The 21,441-nt window shown below is 42.0% G+C and overlaps 2 protein-coding genes across 3 annotated transcripts in view; both read right to left on the bottom strand.

Moving 5' to 3' along the window:
• The window catches only part of LOC134221190 (disheveled-associated activator of morphogenesis 1), a 470,343-nt gene that overhangs the window by 78,019 nt on the left and 370,883 nt on the right, over window positions 1-21,441 (bottom strand). The gene's annotated exons all lie outside the window — the stretch shown is intronic.
• On the bottom strand, window positions 1,464-2,279 carry LOC134221049 (CD63 antigen-like). Its single transcript, XM_062700226.1, has one exon. It carries the CDS (start codon window positions 2,204-2,206, stop codon window positions 1,499-1,501), a length of 708 nt encoding a protein of 235 aa, XP_062556210.1. The 5' UTR covers window positions 2,207-2,279; the 3' UTR covers window positions 1,464-1,498.

Below are 21,441 nucleotides of genomic sequence, written 5' to 3'. Positions count from 1 at the left end.
TGCCGCCTAGCGGCTGAGTGTTCATTAAGCACTTCCACTGTTATTAACTGCGAGGTTTCTAAGCCAAGTTACCATTTCTGCATTTGTATATCATGATGCTGACATGATGATATACTTTTATGCCCAGGGCAGTCGAGACAATTTCCAATCCGAAAATTGTCTAGACTGGCATCGGGAATCGAACCCACCCACCCTCAGCATGGTCTTGCTTTGTAGCCGCGCATGTTACCGCACGGCCTTACATGTTTGGTAATATACGACCACCGAAGCGTCCAGTATCCGGCTGTGCAATAATCTTCCTCGAGCCCCATGACTATTTTTCGCCATTTACAATACATGGGAGCTCATCATTCAAGACTTGTGGCATTTCGATTGCTCTTGGAATTGACTACAAAAGGTCATATTGACAACATAATATGAGAATCTCGGATTAAAGAATGATGTCTAACTGAAGCATTCTTCATCATACAAACAAAGAACGGCGTACAGATGCACAGGGTGGTGCATCTTTTCGGAAAGTTAAACACTGCGAAGACAGTGTTTAACTTTTCTTGTCATCTGAAATCAGTTCAATCCTGAATTGAAAGTTCCTCTTGAGGTCAGCTTGATTAACATTGAATTGTTACGGATTCTATCTTACATTCAGGCTGGACAAATATAAATATATCTATATTTTGTTTTTATTTGGATAATTTTAATCGAGCTTAGTTCTATGTAAATGTTTTCATATTTTAGATGAATAAATAAATAACTTATATGCCTTACAGTTTTGAGCCACAAAAATAAAAATTATCGTCGTTTTGGAGCAATTCTACAGCAAACCGGAGGCACCTGTAGCTCATATCCTGCGACCACAGAAGTAAAAGTGACCCAGTTAAGGGGAAATGTTTTCGATCCCCGTGTCGACAGTCAGTCTGCGGCTAAACTTTTCCCACCACTGACTGCCCATTCAGTGATGGGTTCCACCCTGGCCGTGAACGACTGAAAAAGGCACATGACGAACGCGACCACGATAGCAGTTGCAGTAGCAGCGAGCGAGCGTAGTAAAAATGATAATGACATAGAAACTCGTGGTCTCCATAATAATCACTATTTACCGACTGACATGACAGCCGGCCGATGGTGAGCCAACTCCACGTGCGCGATGAGGCCACAGGAGGGAGAACCGAAGGGAGAGAACAACTGCAAACAAAGATGCACCAAACGGTGCACCGGGCGGTCGTTGGCACACTGAACAAGTGGTTTTCACCCTGGCCCTGAATGGCCGGCGAATGGCAGTTGTCTTCGCAGTGTTTAACTTTCCACGCTTTGATATGCAAAGCTTCGCCTCGCCGTCGCTTATCGATGCGGTGAGCAAACAAGGCCCTTCGGGTTATGTTTGGTTAAATAGACTTGTCACTTTCCCCCTGAAGGAGGCGTCGGACTACCTCAAGAAGCAACGGAATGGAATAAGCAAGCTGTTTTCTACTTTGTAATTTGTATTTCTTCATCATTGTCATCAAGCAAAGTACAATGCATCCACGTGATTCTTAATCCCGTTGGCCAAGCAACATGCCAGAGTCAGCGCGATGAACTCGAAAACCGTCAACCACAGCAAGACCCATGCGACGATTTTGCTCGTCTGACGGATGTATCCTTCCAGAATCCGCTCGCATCCATGCTTGAAAGGAATACATTTTGGTCCAGTTCGACCGTCGGAGCAGCACGAATCCGGCAGCTTGTTGCCCCATTCCAAAAAGGATAGTTTTCCGCAGCATTGATAGGTACTCTGCAGGTGATGGATAATCGGATCCACCAAGCTGGAAATCTTCGTATCACGGATGCTATGTTCAAAGTACTCGTCGAACCACGCCAGATAATCGTGCTGGTCGTTATTGACGCCAGCAAATAGCAGCACCGCGATAACAATTTGGATTACGATCAGCAGCATCAGCAACACAGCATAGATGATGGTCAGGCAGTACGAGTGCTTGGCCGCACCGCAGAATCCAAACAAAGCCACCACGAAGATGACGATACCCAGACCGACGGCCATCAGAGACTCGCTCGTCAGAAAGTTGTCCCTATCGGTGAATTGGATAATCGTTTCCAGCTTGTGGTACATCACGGAACCTACGATGGCGAGCGAGATACCGCTCAGGATACACATCATGTTCAGCAGGATGAGCGTACACCGCAACGTCGGAACGCCTATCTTGATGACCATCTCTAATTAGGCAGAACGCAGATGTTTGGTGACGCAACCGCAAGACAAAGTTTCAAAACAACTAGAATCAATAGCAGGGTGTGGCACACTGCGATCAAACTAGATGGCAGTTCAATTTACAAAAATAACATCCGATAGAGTATTCTTGTAAAGTGCATGCATTGGGCAGAGGAATTATTCAAACAATTAATTCTCGCAATGAGTCACTGGTGGATATGAAGTGGGGCACGTGACTATTCAAATTAAAAAAAAATCCTGAATATTTAATATATAATAAATATATTTATACGTCAGATTAGTTATTAAAATGATTTTTCGTAATTCAACTATTTTTCCAATTAACCGAAAAAACTGTGAAATGCCAGGTTTCAGAATAAAATTCTCACTCGGATATAAACCCAGGATTGATCCAAGTAGCGTAGTGTATTTTTCCTTGTTCTCATGTAAGAAAGTTATCTCACGCATTATAGGTAGGTACTGGCCGGATAGTTACATTTTGCTCAGTCGGTTAACCTAATTCTTTTTTATCCAGAATTTTTTTATTGCAAGATACATTATTTGAATCATTTGTTTGGGAAACTGCATATGTCCATTTTACACAATTTCGAGAAAACAACAAAAAACTGTTTTTGAACAAATTGGCACCGAATCTTTCGATTTCTTCGATACAGATAAATAGATTTCATACATTCCTGAACAATTTTTTTTGCTAGGATACGTATTTTTAGACAAGGATTCAGAATACATAAAAATCTCATTTTGTCCATAAATGTTACATATGCAGTTTCTCAAACAAACGGTTCATCCAGGTCTGCAACGGGATACGAACCTAAAACTATCACAAGATGTTTATACACACCCAGTTTATCAGACTGTATACAGATTCTTCGGATAAAATCAAACCCTGCTTACAGTCAATTGATCATTATTAGGCAATGAAAATATCATCACAATAATATAAAACCTGTACCCACTTATGCGAGCTCTCTATAGAAGAAAATGATCAACATAACAAACACATCTATTTGAGCTTATTCTTTTGTATTTCAGGAGCTGTGGAATGGAGAGCCGGAGTAGTAACCCTTTTAAACAGGGTTCATAATGCTCACTCAATCTCAGGAGCACATGATTTTCCCTCACGAAAGTTTTCGGGGAGCAATCGCTTTTCGGGAAAGAAAAACAGCCTGGAGAGTGATAACAATTTTTCGCTCACTTCGATTGCCGCTAAACGTTGGTTTGCTCTTTTTCTTTCATATTCGAGTCTTTTCGTGGCATCATCAATACAAATGGTAGTAGCTTATGTGGAACAAATAACTTAACGCTTTTATACAGATAGCGTGGTGGTGTGGCTAAAGTAAGCGCATCCCCACAGCTATTATTGTTACTATTCTGGTTTCGAATCCCGGCGCGGCCATACAATTTTGTAATTGCTCTGCGATAATTCTCGCGAAAAGTGAGTGAGAGGTTGAAAGTAATAAAACGAAAAAGGATTTTCATCTAATAGGCAAGATTTTCGTTCATCTTCCAATGCTAATTCTAGAGAAAAGATTGATGGGTGAAAGATGATCCTCAACATAAACAACGAAACAAGATTTTCCCTTGGCCCGAAAAACGCTTGCTTTGGTCTCATTGAAACGAAAAGTCGAAACCCTGCTTTTAAATATTTGGAAAATGAATACCGTCAACTGGGGGAAGATGATCATTGAGGTGAAGATGATCATTTGATGTGACAGTGAAAAGTGCCAAAGTTTTTTATGAAACGGTAGTCAACAATATTCTCCGTTCAAGTAATGTTACCGCTAGGTAGAAATCCGAGTTTTTCGATTATAATCATGAAAATATATTTTATGGAAGAAAGAGAGAGATAGTCATAAATGACGCTATTTTCGTTTCAAATATTGACTTCTTAGACTTCTTTACGTAGTAAATTCAACATTCATACAAATAACCTAGTGTATTTTGACTACTAGGTCATAATAGTTTTAGTAGAGTGTCTTGATTAACTTCACCCCAAACCAGATTATTCAAAAAATCTGTGATAATTTAATTTATTTTAATAAATGCGAACGCATTTCAGAAAACTAAAGTTGTTGATTATTGCAACGTATAGCAGTACATGATTTGAAAATATTTGTTTCGATTTAAAATGTAAACACACATTGTTATTGCATGTTTTGTCTTAAAAATGATCATCTTCCCCCCAGTTGACGGTACAATAAGTTGAATCGCAAAATTGTCTACAGAAAGCCAAACTGATTATTGTTTCCATCTTCCGATCCAGACAATCAAATTTACTTTCTTCATTCGACGGACAGGTGCTCGCACTGAGCTCGAACAAAATTGGCGCAGACTCCCGAGGCTGCAACAGTCGCTGGCGCACGGAAAAAAGTAGGCGAGAATCCTATAGGGGGCGATTCAAATATGACGTCCACTACTTTTTTGGATTTCTAGACCCCCTCCCCCCCCCTCTGTCACGCTTTTTTGTATACCTAGTACATGTACTGTCACAAAATCTTAGACCCCCTCCCCCCCTAAAACCTGTGACATCATTTTTGAACGACCCCTAGAGAAAATTGAAGAGTAATTTCTGGCTGGTAATGGTGCAAATTTAGACCTCGGCCGGAGCGCCCACGGAGGTTTCCGTCCGCGGTGCAGTTGTTCAGCAGGCATGCATGATGAAGTTGTTTGAAGAGCCTAACCCGCCGGATAGCCGGATGACGATAATGGCCCTAATGATGGACGACGGTAGTACTTTTACTTTCGCGTCTTTTGTTCACTTCCACTAATGCTTTTGTTAAATATTGGTTGGACATTGTAGTCGCTGCATGCAATTTCCATTTCAACAACGCCTCGATTGGATGGCAATTTCACGGCGCAGCTTCACCCACCCAAGTACCTGATGGGACTTTAGTTTCAACAAGACCAGTGAAAACACAAACTGCGTTCAATGTGGTTTGCGTCGAGGTATAGGACCCACATTGATGAAAGGTGCAGCATTACGCGATCATCTAACAGTTTGCCTACCAGTTTGTTGAATATTTATAGCGATGTCGTCTGTAGAATAGTGTCGGGAACGACTGGGCAAATAGTCAGGAGAATTATGCGAATCGAATCTTTATTGAACGAGTCGGTGTGCAACTGGCTGTGAAAAGGATTGACAAGTTGCCGGCAGAGTCCAGCCAAACGGGATTAGTTAGAGGACAACCGTATTTGGAATGAAGCTGTTTGAAGGTAGTCAAGTACCCGACAGATCGATCTGCGCCAACTAGGAGCAAGTTCAAAAGTGCGGCTAGAGATTCTGCCATATTCGATCGTCGCAACTAGGAAGTATGGATGTAAGTTAATCGCTTGTGCTTGTTAGTATGGTTGCGCATAATGACATAATACACGATATACTTAAGAACATTTGTTACACATTGTTTTTTGAATTGAGACTTTATTTAAAAACCAAGATGAATCCACCTAACGGCGATGATGCCTTTTTCGTGCATCGTAAAATGTATTTTAAAAAATCATATAAGAAAGGTCAAAAAGCACTAGAGATACACACACACACATACAGACATCACCTCGGTTCATCGAGCTGAGTCGATCGATATATAACACTATGGGTCTTCAGCCCTTCTATCAAAAGTTTATTTTTCGAGCAATCCCATAGCCTTCCAGTACCACTTTGTTGTACTAGAAATGCAAAAACCTATGAATCCATTTCTTAGCGTAGGTATTACAGAAGAGGATGCCAAAAATTAGTTTTGTCCGGGTAGCAGTTGCCTGGAGCACAGGCAAGAATTAGCTAGAAATCAGGAAGGCAACGCTGTCAAAAATCGCAGGAAATCGCACCCAGTCTTATGTTGCAGCCCTGATGCAAACGACATCATGCTTGAAGCTGTTTCAAGCATAGCTTGTCACAAGCGGTCATTCAGGGATTACACGGAAGAATTAATTTTGAAAGCAGTGATATCGACGAACATGGGAAGAGCAAGTGGAGATATTAAGGACGATGAGGGGAGAGATGTCGTAAAATCCTGATTAATCGATTAGTAACAAATCGATTACTGTCGATCTCTCTCGATTATTGAATCGATTAATCGTTAGGTAATGATCGATTCAAAATTAATCGATTATTACAACGATTAATCAATTAATCGAAGTAATCGATTAATTTACGACATCTCTAGTTGGGACCAAAGAAGTCAACTTTTGCCCCCCCCCTAGGACGGTAATCAACAAGTTGCTCCAACTTTTTGGGCGACCAGAGCAACTTTTGCAAAACCATTTCGATACAGTAAGGAAATTGGCGTTACTACTACTTGTTACCTACATATCGTTCAGTAACGCCAACGCACAACAGGGAGCTCATTTAGAGGCATAGAACCTAGTACAGCATATCATAAATCATAAACGTTAATTATTCAGGTGGTTAAACTTCCAAAGCACGATAAACGGAATTGGGTTCGCAACAAGCAGATAAAGAAGCAAAAGAGAGACTGCAACTTTCATCAATTTCTAAGAAGAATAGTAGAGGAGGCTTGCGAGGCGAGTACGAACATTGACATCAAGTGTACAACAGTATCATATGATTCGGAACAATTGTCTTTATCCACTAGATCTGTTTTTCAAAAAAGTTTTTTTTTTTTCAAATAGACCGGTCAACTGGTATTTACAAATATTCTTATGCTAAGATAGACTTCTGTTAATTTCAGATCAATTAGTTGAAATTTAGGTGTGCGTAACTCTGAGTGAGTTGAACGAAATTCATTTCAACAACAACGAAATGAAAGCCGTACCCATCCTCGGCAACTTTGTAGAACAGAGGTTCTCAACCTGGGGTACATGTACCCCTGGGAGTACCTTCGCTGGTTCTAGGGGGTACCTCGGACAAAAATGCCTAATGGCGGACGTATTACAATTTCAATCCAAACTTATTGATAAAGTTTTAGCAATTGTGTATTTTTCATTTCAAAACATTGTCTTGTACATAATATGCATTATATATTTTTATTTTTCAGACTAAGGCCGTAGTGATCTGTGCAGTGCATAAAAGTGTTCTCCATTCAGTTCAGTTCATGGCTGCATGTCGCCAACCACGCAGTATGCGGAGTTTCCGCAAATCGTCTTTCACCTGATCGATCCACCTTGCTCGCTGCGCACCTTGGCTTCTTGTTCCCGTAGGATCGTTGTCAAGAACCATTTTCACCAGATTACTACCCGTCTTTCTGGCTACGTGCTCGGTCTACTGTAGGCTTCCGATATTCGCGGTGTGAACGATGGATGGTTCTCCAAAACAGATAATGCAACTCGTGGTTCATTCGTCTTCTCCACCATCTGCACCCCACCTAATAAGCGTTTTTGTAGATAGTCAGTTTGGTACGGCGGCGAAGTCTATTCGATCGGAGCGCTTTGCTTCTCGGAAGCATTCACCCAGACAGCTCGAAGGCCTCCTTCCAAGATGTTCAGAAGCCTTCTTTCGAGAGGCTTGGAAGCATCCTTTCAAGATGCTTGGAAATCTCCTTTCAAGAGGCTTGGAAGCTTCTTTTCAAGAGGCCTGCAAGCCTTCCTTCAAGAGGCCCGGAAGCCTCGCTTTAAGATACCCGGAATCCTCTTTTCAATAGGCTCGGAAACCTCCTTTTAAGAAGGTCGGAAGTCTTCTTTCAAAAAGCTCGGAAAACTCCTTTCAAGAGGCTCGAAAGGATCTTTTCAAAAGGCTTGGATAACTACTTTCAAGAGGCCGGAAGCCTTGTTTTAAGATGCCCGGAAGTCTACTATCAAGAGGCTCGGAAGTCGCCTTTTAAAAAAGTCGGAAGACTTCTTTCAAAAATCTCGAATGACTCCTTTCAAGAGGCTCGGAAGCCTCGTTTCGAGAGACCTGGAAGCCTCGCTTTGAGAGATCCGGAATCCTCAAAAGGCTCAGAAGCCTCTTTTCAAGAATGTCGGAAGCCTTCTTTCAAAAAGCTCAGAAGACTCCTTTCAAGAGACTTTCAAGAGTTCTTTTCAAAAGGCTCGGAAAACACCTTTTAAGAGGCTCGGAAGCCTCTTTACAAAAGGCTCAGAAGCCTCTCTCCAGTAGGCTCGGAAGCCTCCTTTCAAGAGGCCTGAAAGCCGTCTTTCAAGAAGCCCGGAAGCCTGCTTCAAAGAGGCTGAGAAGCTTCTTTTCAACAGGCTGGGAAGCCAATTTTCAAGAGGCCGGAAGCCTTGTTTTAAGGCGCCCGGAAGTATACTTTCAAGAGGCTCGGAAGCCGCCTTATAAAAGTGTCGGATGCTTTATTTCAAAAAGCTTGGATGGCTCCTTCTAAGAGGCTCGGGAAGCTCCTTTCAAGAGGCACGGAAGATATAGGCTCGCAAGCCTATTGCCAAGAGGCTTAGAAGCTTATTTTCAAGTGGCTCGGAAGCCTGTTTTCAAGAGGCTCGGAAGCCTCCTTTCAAGAGGCTCAGAAGCCTCCCTCCAACAGGCTTGGAAGCATACTTACAAGAGGCTCAGAAGCGTCCTTTCGAGATGCAAAGGAAGCCTCCTTTTATGTGCCTCGAAAGCCGCCATGTAAGAGGCTCGACAGCTATGCAAGAGGCTCAGAAGCCTCAAGGTACGGAAGCCTACTTTCAAGAGATTCAAGGGCTTGGAATTGTCCTTTCAAGAGACCTAGAAGTCTACTTTCAGGAGGGGGTACCTCAATTATTGCAATAGTTTGAAGGGGTTTCATTTTCATTTATTTAGACTAAGGTCGAAGTGGCCTGTGCGGTATATAAAAGTCTTCTTCATTCGGCTCGGTCCATGGCTACACGTCGTCAACCACGCAGTCTACGGAGGGTCCGCAAGTCATCTTCCATCTGATCGATCCACCTTGCTCGCTGCTCACCTCGCCTTCTTGTGCCCGTCGGATCGTTGTCGAGAACCATTTTCACCGGGTTACTGTCCGACATTCTGGCTACGCGCCCGGCCCACCGCAGTCTTCCGATTTTCGCGGTGTGAGCGATGGATGGTTATCCCAACAGCTGATGCAACTCGTGGTTCATTCGCCTCCTCCACTTATCGTCCGCCATCTGCACCCCACCATAGATGGTACGCAGCACTTTCCTTTCGAAAACTCCAAGTGCGCGTTGGTCCTCCGCGAGCATCGTCCAGGTCTTGTGTCCGTAGAGGGCGTTTTGTAGATTGTCAGTTTGGTACGTCGGCGAACTCTATTCGATCGGAGAGTCTTGCGGAGTCCAAAGTATGTACGATTTCCAGCCACTATGCGTCTCCGAATTTCTCTGCTGGTATAGTTTGAAGGGGTACCTCTCAAGAAAAAAGGTTGAGAACCGCTGTTGTAGAACATTGTTTTATAATTGGATCAGATCTGTGTATAAAAATATGTTGTGATTTTAAATGAACCGTTTGTTTGAGAAACTGCATATGTAAATTTTTGGCCAAAATGAGATTTTCATATATTCTGAATCTTGGTTAAAAAATACGTATCCTGGCAAAAAATACGAAAACAAATTTTTTGTTCGGGATTGTATGAATTTTTGTTCGTTTGTTTAAGAAACTACATATGTCAACGCACTTTAAAGAGCATTTATGGAGTACTGATTACAGTTTTTGCACTGGAAGTGCCGCAGGGTGTTGAGTTCTGCCAAAAACTATTGATCTGTATCGAATAAATCGAAAGATTCGTTGCCAATTTGTTCGAAAACAGTGTTTTGTTGTTTTTCGAAATTGTGTAAAATGGACATATGCAGTTTCTCAAACAAATGATTCAAATGTCTTTTCATACACATATTTGGAACATGTAAATAAACGTAACATTCAATCGATCTCACTGATCTATTAAATCGAAATACATGCTTGCTACGTGCTTGCTTGTAAAATTCATTGAATATTGAGTGTTTTTTCGTTTGTTTGTTGAATTTTCAAAATTATTTGCTATGTATGTGGTTTGAAAGATGATATTAGCATTTTACATTACACAAACTAATCTCATTAGGGGGGTCCCGTAGCATAGTTGGCTACACGTTCGCCTTACAAGCGCCTTACAGCTACGGCTGCCTGATGACGACTGAAAACTTGTTTTTCTATAGGAGGCATTCCTCCAACGTTACCCGGATAAATGGCAACCGAACAATGCGACGATCATCGGATGGACGACTTGGACAAACGGACACAATGGACTCACGATGAGATGGGCTGGCAACGAAAACAATAATGAATAATGGAAATCTAAAAATAGATTCTGTGTGGAATACCACAGTAGATCTCGGCACAGTAGCGGTTAAGAAACACAGAGTGCCTACCAAATAAAAGAAAGGAATAAAAAAACTAATCTCATTAGTTATAACGTGTTTGATGTTACAAACAGCTGCTCTTGTCGGATTATTTTGAAAAAATGTCAAACAAAATTGTTGTTCAATTTCTGTGCGATTCGATATCATGACGCTGTAATTATCAGCGGAACGCCCTTTCAACTGCACCAGATACGCTTGTCGTTTCAGCATGATGTTGCGGTTGAATGACATTCTACCAAGGCACCAATAATTACTTTGTCTCGACATCTCAGGTCACAACCAAAAATAGTTGACGATGATTATTGAAAAGCAATGGTAAGTTGCTCGATGGAAATGCTTGCCAGCGTATTTGTATTATGGCAATCAATTAAGCAAATTAAAATGTGAATCCACTTCTAAACTTCCTACGATTTTAATTTGATACCCGCTTAAGATTTAATACCGGGCTATACTAAAATGAATGTGTAGCTGCAACTTCCGAACAAATTGAATCCAAAAAAGATACCAGGATGTAGATTTCATAGACTTTTTAACAACGAAAAATGTTGATTTTTGGGTATCACGAAGGACGAAATCTGTTGAAACACATAGAAGATCTGTTCCGATTATAAAACAATGTTCTATAAAGTTGTCGAGGATGGGTATGGCTTCCATTTTGGTTGTTGATGCAATGAGTTTCGTTCATCCCACTTAGAGTTACGATTTTTAGGGGTAAAATCATGTCGAAAACACTAAATCGATTGGAGACAATTTCAACTATTGAGCTGAATTTTTTACCAGAAGTCTATCTTTGCATAAGAATTGTGAATACCAGTTTACCGGTCGATTTCAGGAAACTTTTTGAAATTTGAACAGATCCACTTATAAATAGAAAATCAAAACTTTGTCTTTGATTTTCTATTTCTTTTGATTTTCAAGCATATTTGTAGACCAGCCATGTTGTGTGCTGAGCTAATATAAACTAGTTGCTACAATACCAGAAAGAAGGCACTTCAGAAAATAAATAAAATAATAATAAAGACGGCAAAAGGATGAAAGTAGAAGGAAAAATGAAGAATGAGGAAGGAAGAAAGAAAAAAGGAAAACAGAAGGAAGGAATACATTTTATTTTTCTAGTCAATTTATTTGAGGCTTTTTTGTTTTATACAAAATCGGAGCGGAGCCGACAGGCTAATTAAATAAAAAAATATCCTTACTAAAAAGCCGCATACTTTTCTTGTTCTCGCAGATCCTCCTCCGTCTTCTGAGTAGGGGAAGAGGCCCCAAAACGCCCCCCGATGCAAAACGCCTTTTGTGGTTTCCCTGATATTTACCGTCATAAGGATGTCCGTAACAAAACTAGATCTAAAATTATGTAGGATAGGCGAAGAAAGTTTCAAAAAAGTGCATGGGAAGGTCGGAAAAACCGAAAATTTCCACATTTTGAAGAAACATCTAACATTTTGGCGAGGCAAAACGCCCTAATGGCAATAACCTACAAAGTACTTGCGTCTCCACGGACTATCCATACTAGAATGCTGATTCGCCGACGCGTGGTACTTTGTTCCCTAGGAGCTGCCAGCTAAAAGGCGTTTTGCCTCATGAGTTTTCCGGCAACAGAATATCACCACTTTTTTGAAATGTGAATATTATCAATATGATTGGGATTTTTGAAATTTTTTTAATGGCATCAACTAGCTATCTTGTTTAACTGATGCATAATGTAAAAATACCCATGAATAGCGTTACAAATAAGACAATAGAGCAGTGTTTGCTTAGCTAGGGCATATTGCCCCCCCCTTCCCCTAAGCAGAGCGATCGGCCGGTCGTCGAAGTATATTTTTGCTTAGTGCGGAAAGCAAAACGATCAACCGCTCACCGAAATTTTGTTCTGCATGTGCGTAAATTAATCAGAAAGTGTAAATTTGTTTCTTATCCAGTCGTAATTCTCCAGTAAACAGAGCGATCGGCCGGTCGTCGAAGTATAATTTTGCTTTGTGCCGAAAGCAAACCGATCGGTCGGTCATCAGTGCATCTTGCATGGCTTCCGAGGATATGAATTTCACGAATAAAGACCGGTCTTCAGTCGTTTTGTAAACAGTGTCCATAAGATTAACATCAGTGTCTAACTATTTCACAAAACCGGAACTTCTTACCCTTCACTTCTCATTGCTCAGTTCTCTCCTTCCTCCAATTCCTACTTCTCACGCTTTATTTCTTATGAGAAATAATGAATGTTTCATTGCTCACTTCTCAATTTACAATTTACGTAGTGAGAATACTCACTTTTTTCTACTCGCAATAAAAGGTGTTTTTTCAACTATTCGACCAAACGGGATTCGACCAAATAGCCCGACACCGTGACATCGTTTTTTTATCCTTTGGGTTTACTTGCAACGTTCACTATCTACGGCCGTATTTTGATCCAAAGTTTGTGGCGCACCGAAAGTGACTGTACTGTATCAACGAAATGGATGCACTCTCAAAATAATTATCACTTAATTTCCACTACATATATAAAATCAGCCACCGCCATCGGGGGTGGCAATGGGTCTGGGGGTGAGAATGGGTCATCTCTCTCACCGACAGCCTGGATGTCGGATAATAAAATCGTTCAAGAAGGTCGCTTATATTTTAGTTTTCTTGTCCTCAGGTATATTCAATCTATTCTATATTCTAAGTAGTTGAAGCAGTGACCTATTCTTACCCCCATTTGGCCCATTGTCACCCCGACGACGGCAGCTCTTAAAAATCGAAACTGTTTACGACATTACTTACTTACAGAACAATAGTTCCATGACTACATTTTGCTGAATAAGCTTGGTAAAGTGTTCCACTATTTGTGTTCGCGATATAAATAAAATAGTTTGATAGACTTAAATCGGGAATTTCAAATGGTTCCATCCGTTCAGTTGAATCGGTATCCAATCCAACCACATCTTCCTCAGCCACTTCAATTACGTCGTTCTGCGCTGCTTCCGATGATGTTTGACGGGTTGCTGCATCAAATCCGATAACGACACCGGAGTACGATTTCCGTTGCCCACCTTGCGTTACCATATTCGCCTCTTTCTTTCCGATTGATCGTTCCTTTTGGTCGTTCATTTTTTTTTCTTGAGCTAGTCTGCCGTTTTGTAGCCGCCCAATGTTTAGCCGCGGACGACTCCGGCGCGTGCTGTACACCGTCGAGAGTTTTGAGCGCAGACATACTGCAACGAGGTAGTGGTCGGATTCAATATTCGCACTGCGGTAAGTGCGTACGTTCGTGATGTCGGAGAAGAATTTACCGTCGATTACAATGAAGTCGATTTGGTTTTCCGTTTCCTGATTAGGTGATTTCCATGTGGATATTCTTGCGAGGGAAGAAATTGCTTCGGACTACCATTCCGCAGAAGGGTGCAAAGTTTATGCTTCGTTGGGCGTTGTCGTTCGATATGGTATTCAGACTGTCCGGTTCGATGACCGGTCTACACATTTCTTCCCTGCCTACTTGAGCGTTCATGTCGCCGATGACGATTTTGCGAAACTTCTACGAAAACCTCCTGTCTCGTCGGAGAGCCGTCGTGTCAGATCTGTTGACCGGCACACGGTCGCTTTGGCGGAGCCTGCTTGCGGATATGGGCTGCAAAATGGTGGGTTGACATCACTGAAGCCTCTCAAATACCACGAAAAATGGAGATAGAAGAAAAAGAGAACGTTATAAGGACTATGATTGGAAACTCGATACCTGGAATGTCAGGACCCTAAATGAACCTGGACGAGTGAGCCTTCTGGCTCGTGAGCTGCAGAAGGTTGGAGTGAACGTGGCCACTATTTAAGAAGTCCGATGGCACAGATCCGTTAAACGTGAATTTCGAGCCGTGGACCCCACGACCAACACTGCATTCAAGTACAACATCTATCACAGCGGCGGCGGAAAAGCAGATCATGGAGTTGCTTTCGTAGTGATGGGCAAGCATATGAAGCAAGTGATGCGGTGGAAACCTAGTAGCGAACGAATCTGTGTGTAGAGCATACGGGTCGTATTCTTCAATTACAGCCTAATCAACGTTTACGCACAGACAAACGATAAATCCGACAATGTGAAGGACACATTTTATAAATGTCTTGATAAAGCCTATGGAGAGTGCCCAAAGTATGACATGAAAATTGTTATCGGAGACGCTAACGCTCAGGTCGGTTGAGAGGACTTTTTTCGTCCCATAATCGGTAGGGAGAGCCTTCACTCCGCTACCAATGACAACGGCCTACGGCTAGTAAATTTTGCTGCTGCCAGAGGAATGGCCATCAGTAGCACCTACTTTGCACGAAAGAACATCCGAAAGCACACCTGGAGACACCCAAATGGTGAAACTTGCAACCACATAGACCATGTTCTGGTGGATGGGCGACATTTCTCGGATGTTATCGATTTGCGGACATTCAGAGGTCCGAACATTGACTCTGATCACTACCTCGTTGTCAGTAAAATTCGATCACGGTTGTCAACTGTATCGAACGAAAGATCACAGCGAACGATGCGTTACAATATCCAGCGAATGTCGGCGGAAGGAGTATCGGCTGACCGCCAGAAGCTCGACGAACGGATAAGTAGTGTAACCAACGTTAGCGACAATCGAGTCGATCCATGGAGCGAGAAGTGGTAGGCACTGCACAGAGGCAACCCAGGACGGGTTGGTTTGATGTGAAGTGTCAGAGAGTGACAGACGAGAAGAACGTTGCCAGAAGCCGGATGTTGGTGTCGGGTACTCGATCGAATAGAGATCGGTACAAGGAAGCAAGAGCAGCCGAAAAACGAACCCACTGCAGGAAGAAGAAAGAATATTAAGAACAAGGTATTAGCGAGACGCAGGAAAAAATGGAGCAGAACGATATGCGGAGATTTTATGAGTCTGTCAATGACGTGCGGAGAAAGACAGTGCCATCTCCCGTCATGTGCAACGACCAACAAGGGAATTTGCTGACAGATAAAACCACTGAAGACGACCTTACTGTTGAGGTCGAAATACGTATCTGTCAAGGTACAATTAAGTAGTGGAATTAAATGGGATTGTACAAACTCGTCTTATGACAAGTTAAAAAGCTGTTAAAGAGCTGAAAAACAATAAGGCTGCGGGGAAGGATCAGCTTCCGGCTGAACTTCTCAAACATGTCAGTGAGCATCTTTATGAAGTTCTGCACCATATTATGCCGAAAATATGATAGTACGAGGATATGCCTGCTAGCTGGTTGGACAACCTCATTTGCCCTCTCTTTAAGAAAGGGCACATACTGGAGTGCGCCAATTACCGAGGAATAACCCTCCTTAATTCGGCGTACAAAATTATGTCCCGTATTCTGTTCAACAGATTGAGACCGCTTGAAGAGTCCTTCGTCGGCGAATACCAAGCAGGTTTTCGTGAGGGCCGATCAACGACGGATCAAATGTTTACCCTGAGACAAATCCTTGATAAATTCCGGGAGTACAACTTGCAGACACAACATCTGTTTATTGATTTCAAAGCGGCGTACGATTCAGTGAAACGGAATGAATTATGGCAAATTATGCTTGAACATGGTTTTCCGGCGAAACTGATACGGCTGATTCGTATAACGTTGGACGGATCGAAATCAAGTGTAAGGGTTGCGGATGAAATATCGACGTCATTTGTTACCTTAGATGGATTAAAGCAGGGTGATGCACTCTCGAATCTACTGTCAATATAGTGCTCGAGGGAGCGATTAGGAGAGCGGTTGTGCAAAGAAGTGGTACCTTTACCACAAGATCGCATATGCTGCTGGGATTTGCGGACAATATCGATATTATCGGGATTGATCGCCGTGCCGTGGAAGAGGCTTTTGTGCCTTTTAAGAGGGAGACAGCGGGGATTGGACTCACGTCAATCCCAGAAAAACGAAGAATATGGTCGCTTGCGATCAACGTGGGTTCATTAGTGGTGGTGGTAGCGAAATGGTGCTGGATGGTGAAAAGTTTGAAGTGGTAGAAGAATTTGTGTATCTTGGAACATTAGTGACGTGCGATAATGATGTTACCCGCGAGGTGAAAAGGCGTATTGCAGCTGCAAATAGGGCTTATTACGGACTTCGTAACCAGCTTAAGTCCCGTAGTCTGCAAACGAAAACAATACTCGCGCTGTATACTACTCTGATTCTTCCGGTGGCTTTATACGGCCATGAAACATGGACGTTAAAGGAGGCTGATCGGAGAGCTTTCAGAGTGTTTGAGCGTAAGGTGCTGCGGACAATACTCGGCGGTAAACAGGAGAACGGTATCTGGCGGCGCCGCATGAATCACGAATTGTACCAGGTGTATAAAGGGCCGGATATTATTAAGCTTATTCAACACGGCAGACTACGGTGGGCTGGACACGTTGTTCGTATGCCGGAAGAACGTCAAGCGAAGATAACATTTAGTAGAGAACCCGGAAGAGGCCGCAGGCTTCGTGGAAGGCCGCGTACACGATGGCTTTTGGCAGTTGAAGAGGACCTGAGGGCGCTCAATGTTCAGGGCGACTGGAAGTCGAGCCCAGTGGAGAAGGATACTCCATTCGGCGTAGGTTCATCAAAGAGCTGTAGCCCATCAAGTATCAAGTAAGTACAGTGTCGACCCGATTTTGTCACTCCCCGATTTTGTCTACCCCCGATTTCATCACGTTTTCGACCTGATTTTATCTCGTCCCGATTTGATCACGTTTTCGACCCGATTTTGTCACCCCAAAAAATTTTGTCATTCTTTTTATTTTCGTAAATAATACCACAAACAACATTGATTTTCATGAAATAACTTTCACCACCTGTAGTTTATTACGAACGACTTCTGAGTACCTGGGAAATATTCTGTAAGCAATTTCGACAAGAAATAACGGGTACCGTTCACGCAATTTGCCTTTTCAAGGTATAAAATGATTCATTTTTGTAGAATGAATTAAAAAATTGGAAATATTTTTTTCCAATTTTGTCACATACCCTGTTTTATCACCCCAAAACTCACCAGGGGGTGACAAAATTGGGATACTACTGTAATTGTACTATTTCTTATAGTGTAATTCTTAATTTTGGCGCCCTTGGCGGAGGCCAACCATAGCGCGAGACTGATAACAGCCAATGTGTGGGGACAGCTGAGCCGATTAGAGAGCGAAAAGTCAAAAATTGAACCACTTTTTTAATCTACGCATAGAGATTTGGATTTAGTAGTGCGGTGTTGGTTGTGTTTATTTTTAAGGGATATTGGGCCTCGTGGCCGTGAGGTTAGCGACGTCAATCGTCTAGACGCACGTGCTGTGGAGTGTGGGTTCGATTCCCGCCCCGGTAAGAAGAAAAGTTTTCGTAAAGCGAAAAGTTCTCCACTGGTCCACTGGGTGTTTGTTGTGTGAATGTCCTGTCCGTTGTCTCATGCAAGATGTTAAGTGTTCAGTATGTGCGACCTCTGGTCGAAGACGGTGATTCTGACCGATGATCTTAAAGGTCATTCATCCTTCTACAGCATTTAGTAGTGCGGTTGGTCGATTTGTGTGTAACAGAAACCAAAAAAAAAAAATAATTCGGCCTACGATTCATTTCTTGATCATCGGTGATATTCGCACGCATGTTCAGATTTTCAATTGCGGGTTTTTAATGGTTGTTAATGTAAAATTCCTTGTTGGTCAGATCGCTTTTCAGTGTGAATCGAAATCAACCATTAACCGTTGTTTTTTTCCTGTAAATTATGTGGAGATGCAGAGATAGAAACTGTCTCTAAACAGCAAAGTTTTCCAATCAAAACAGTTTTTACCCTGACTGCACGGCATACAAAAACAAGGCACTATCGACACGTGTGTAAACATCAATTTTCATTGTAAACAATTGACGTCACTGCTATCGCTGCTCGGGACGGAGCAAGCCAACGCTCTACGATTTAGTATGGCCTTCTTTTGTACTCGTCCATACTGCGATAGCAATCACGTCACTTTTGAACTGTCATTTTCTTTACGAGCCTAGGGTAACGATGGTATTTTGGACATCTGAATATATTTTGGACTTTTGGCTATATTTTGTTTATTTTGTTATATAAATGTGGTTAAAAAAGTGATCATGAAAGAGGCCAAAGAGACACGTGATTTCTATTTATTTAAAGAAAGCTAAGTCGAAAAACACGCAAAATATAACCAAAAGTCCAAAATATATTCAGATGTCCAAAATACATCATTTACCCTACCTTGATTATGTATACCGTGCCCTGACTGTAAGAACGTGGTCGCAGCAACCATAGATATGTGCAAACAATCTAAGCTTAGCCAAACATTGGCTGAACATCACTTGTCAAACCTTAACGTTGTGAAGCAAGCAGCACAATAATCGCCTAAATTGCGGAAAGCGGAGCACAATCTTAGCGGTTTGTCAATTCAAGGTTGCACCAAACAAACGTTTGCCATTTTCTATCAGCGTTTAATTTTCTCGCTAAAACGATCGAATTTTCGTCGTTTTCATTCTTCCTCTGGTCCTTCTTTCACAAACCATGTTGCCATCAATCGATCGCTCGTTCGACAGCTTCAAGGCATGAAATGCATCCATCGCATCAGCACCTCTTCGCCGTCTCGCGCAGTAATGCTCCCAATTAAAATTCCGCCATCCATCCAGTTTACCACACACATTAGCCCGCTATAAATACTCTTCGAAACGACACACGCCGACGGTGGTGTATTAAGGAGCGTGCTGCGCTACATCGAGTGCCATCCATTAATCATCATTATGGAGTGGTGAGGTCATTTGCAAAAGTGCATAATTGACTCCGCGAGTGGAAGAGAGTCCGAGAATGTCCGTTCGAATGTATGACGTTTGTTGCCACAAACTGAAACTTAAGGGAATGCTGCGCAGTAGAGCTCATTAGCAGATTCCTCGCGATCGTTTCACACTTTGCGGGGACGACCGATAGAACCATATTTGTTGTTGCTGTTGCATAGCGTCGTTATTGTGTGTGGTGCAACTCTCACGTGTAACCAGGTTGCTACGATATGGTGCGGCGTGCAGTGATCATGGCTAACTCGATGATACACTCGGCGGTGCAGCAAAGTGACCCGGGGATCAGGTGACCCAAAGCTGTCAATTTTGACCTCTTCTTCGCCGTAACATGTGTCACGTGTCTAACAGTTGATATAACTGACAAGTTAGTATTCGACAAGTACTAATACCGCATTGCATTGACTTTAGATGTTGAGTATGTTGGCCATGGGCGTCTTTGGTTCAGGTTAAAATAAAGAAAAGACGCAAAAAGCGCAATCTTCTTGAGACTTCAAAGAGCTGAGAGGTCTTTGTCGTCTTAATCATTGTTTGCTGTTTTGTAGCGATATATAATGTTCATAAGTAAAGTTTAGTCTAATATTTTGTTATTAATGTAAAGTTTAAATTAGACAAGTGATTGGATCAACACAGTTGTTCGTTTCTTGTCTCAAAACAAATGAAATTTCAGAAAAAATGTTTTAGTTTGGCATAATTTCCCTTCATGGGTGGGTATATATCTACACAGAAAAAAATTCCGTAGTAAAAACTACTATTTTGTAGACTACGCTCTGTTTTTAAAACTACCACGAATTTTCAGTAAATTTTACCATGATTCCAGAGAAATTCACCACTGTTTCAGTTCATGTGACAACATTCCGCATGGGCCACAGTAGATTTTTACTGCGCGCATGGTAAAATCAAACGGGTTTGTTATCTGCTGAAAATCGTCGGTGCGTATTCTTAAAATAACCCTCGGAATGGTAGTTTCGACTGCAATATTTTTTGCGTGTAATCATAGAACATCGACTCATGGAGGATTCACTGTAGTAGTTAAGATGATACAATTGAATTGATCTTCAATTGAACATGTCCAACGATTTTCTGTTTCATGTGAAGTTCAAACATTCAAGTCACGTGATTTGCAAAATCACTCAAACCGTCATGCCAAAGCTTGAATAATTCATGGCCCCTTCGCTCCAGTAAAAGACTCCATACTCCCAAAGTATGGAAACTGTCCCAATAATTCCAAAGTATTACAATGGAGCCCATCTCGGCACATTAGTTTCGAGCCCCAGTGACCTGAAGAAGATCCCTTCAAACACAATGACAGTCTGATAATTAAGTACCTGTCAAAACAAATATAATTTTGAATGCGCATAATTACATACTAAAACATAATGAGGACACACATCCTTTCAATTACATAAATAGATATATTGAGGTGAACAGCTTCTCTACTCACCCGAGAAGACAATCGACTTAATAAAAATCTCACATTTCAACCCATTCATGTCATTCAAGCTAATTCAAGACTATAGGCCATTTCGAGGGAACAGAAAATAACATAAAAGACAGTGAGAAACACCTGACCGATACCTTTTGAGGCGATCGAAGCCTAATCTTGCGCACCCGGCCGGCGCATAGCCAATCAATTAAAGCACCAAAATCGAACGATGAAATTGATCAACGCCGCCAGGAGAGTCATCTCCGATGGTTCGGGTCGGGCATTTTTGCCGCGCCGGCCGCGGGCGTGAAATTGGGCACAAATTTGAAACCGACTCGACTCGGCGGCAATTTTGTAGGGCAGTGGGATACGATTGTGGTGGTTTTCCGCCGAAGTGCTTGACACGATTGGTAGCTGCACAATAACGAATGGGAATTGCGGAGTTAACAGCTGATGGGGTATGTTCCTATGCAATCGATTCATGGGAAAATTGTTGCACCGGCAATAGCAGAATTACGTATGTATATTGTATATTTCGAGTAAACTTTGTTTTCATATTTTTGTAGTCAAACGAAATTGTGATTCTAGTTTTAATTTTTTTTTTTCAGATGGAGCGAAAAAGTTGCAACGTTACCCAAACTTAAATCACAGTCGGTTGTGATATGTGAAAAATGGGGATCTACGTCAAAATTCGCATATAAACAATTTCGAAGAAAATTTGAACGTAATACATATCGATGCTTTTTGGGATAACTTGATAAATGTTGGTTTGGTCACTGTGACAAGACCCGTTATTAAT

Source organism: Armigeres subalbatus, chromosome 3 (genome assembly GCF_024139115.2).
Source record: "Armigeres subalbatus isolate Guangzhou_Male chromosome 3, GZ_Asu_2, whole genome shotgun sequence".
In the NCBI taxonomy this organism is placed as follows: domain Eukaryota; kingdom Metazoa; phylum Arthropoda; class Insecta; order Diptera; family Culicidae; genus Armigeres; species Armigeres subalbatus.
This window is presented reverse-complemented; position numbering and strand designations above follow the sequence as displayed.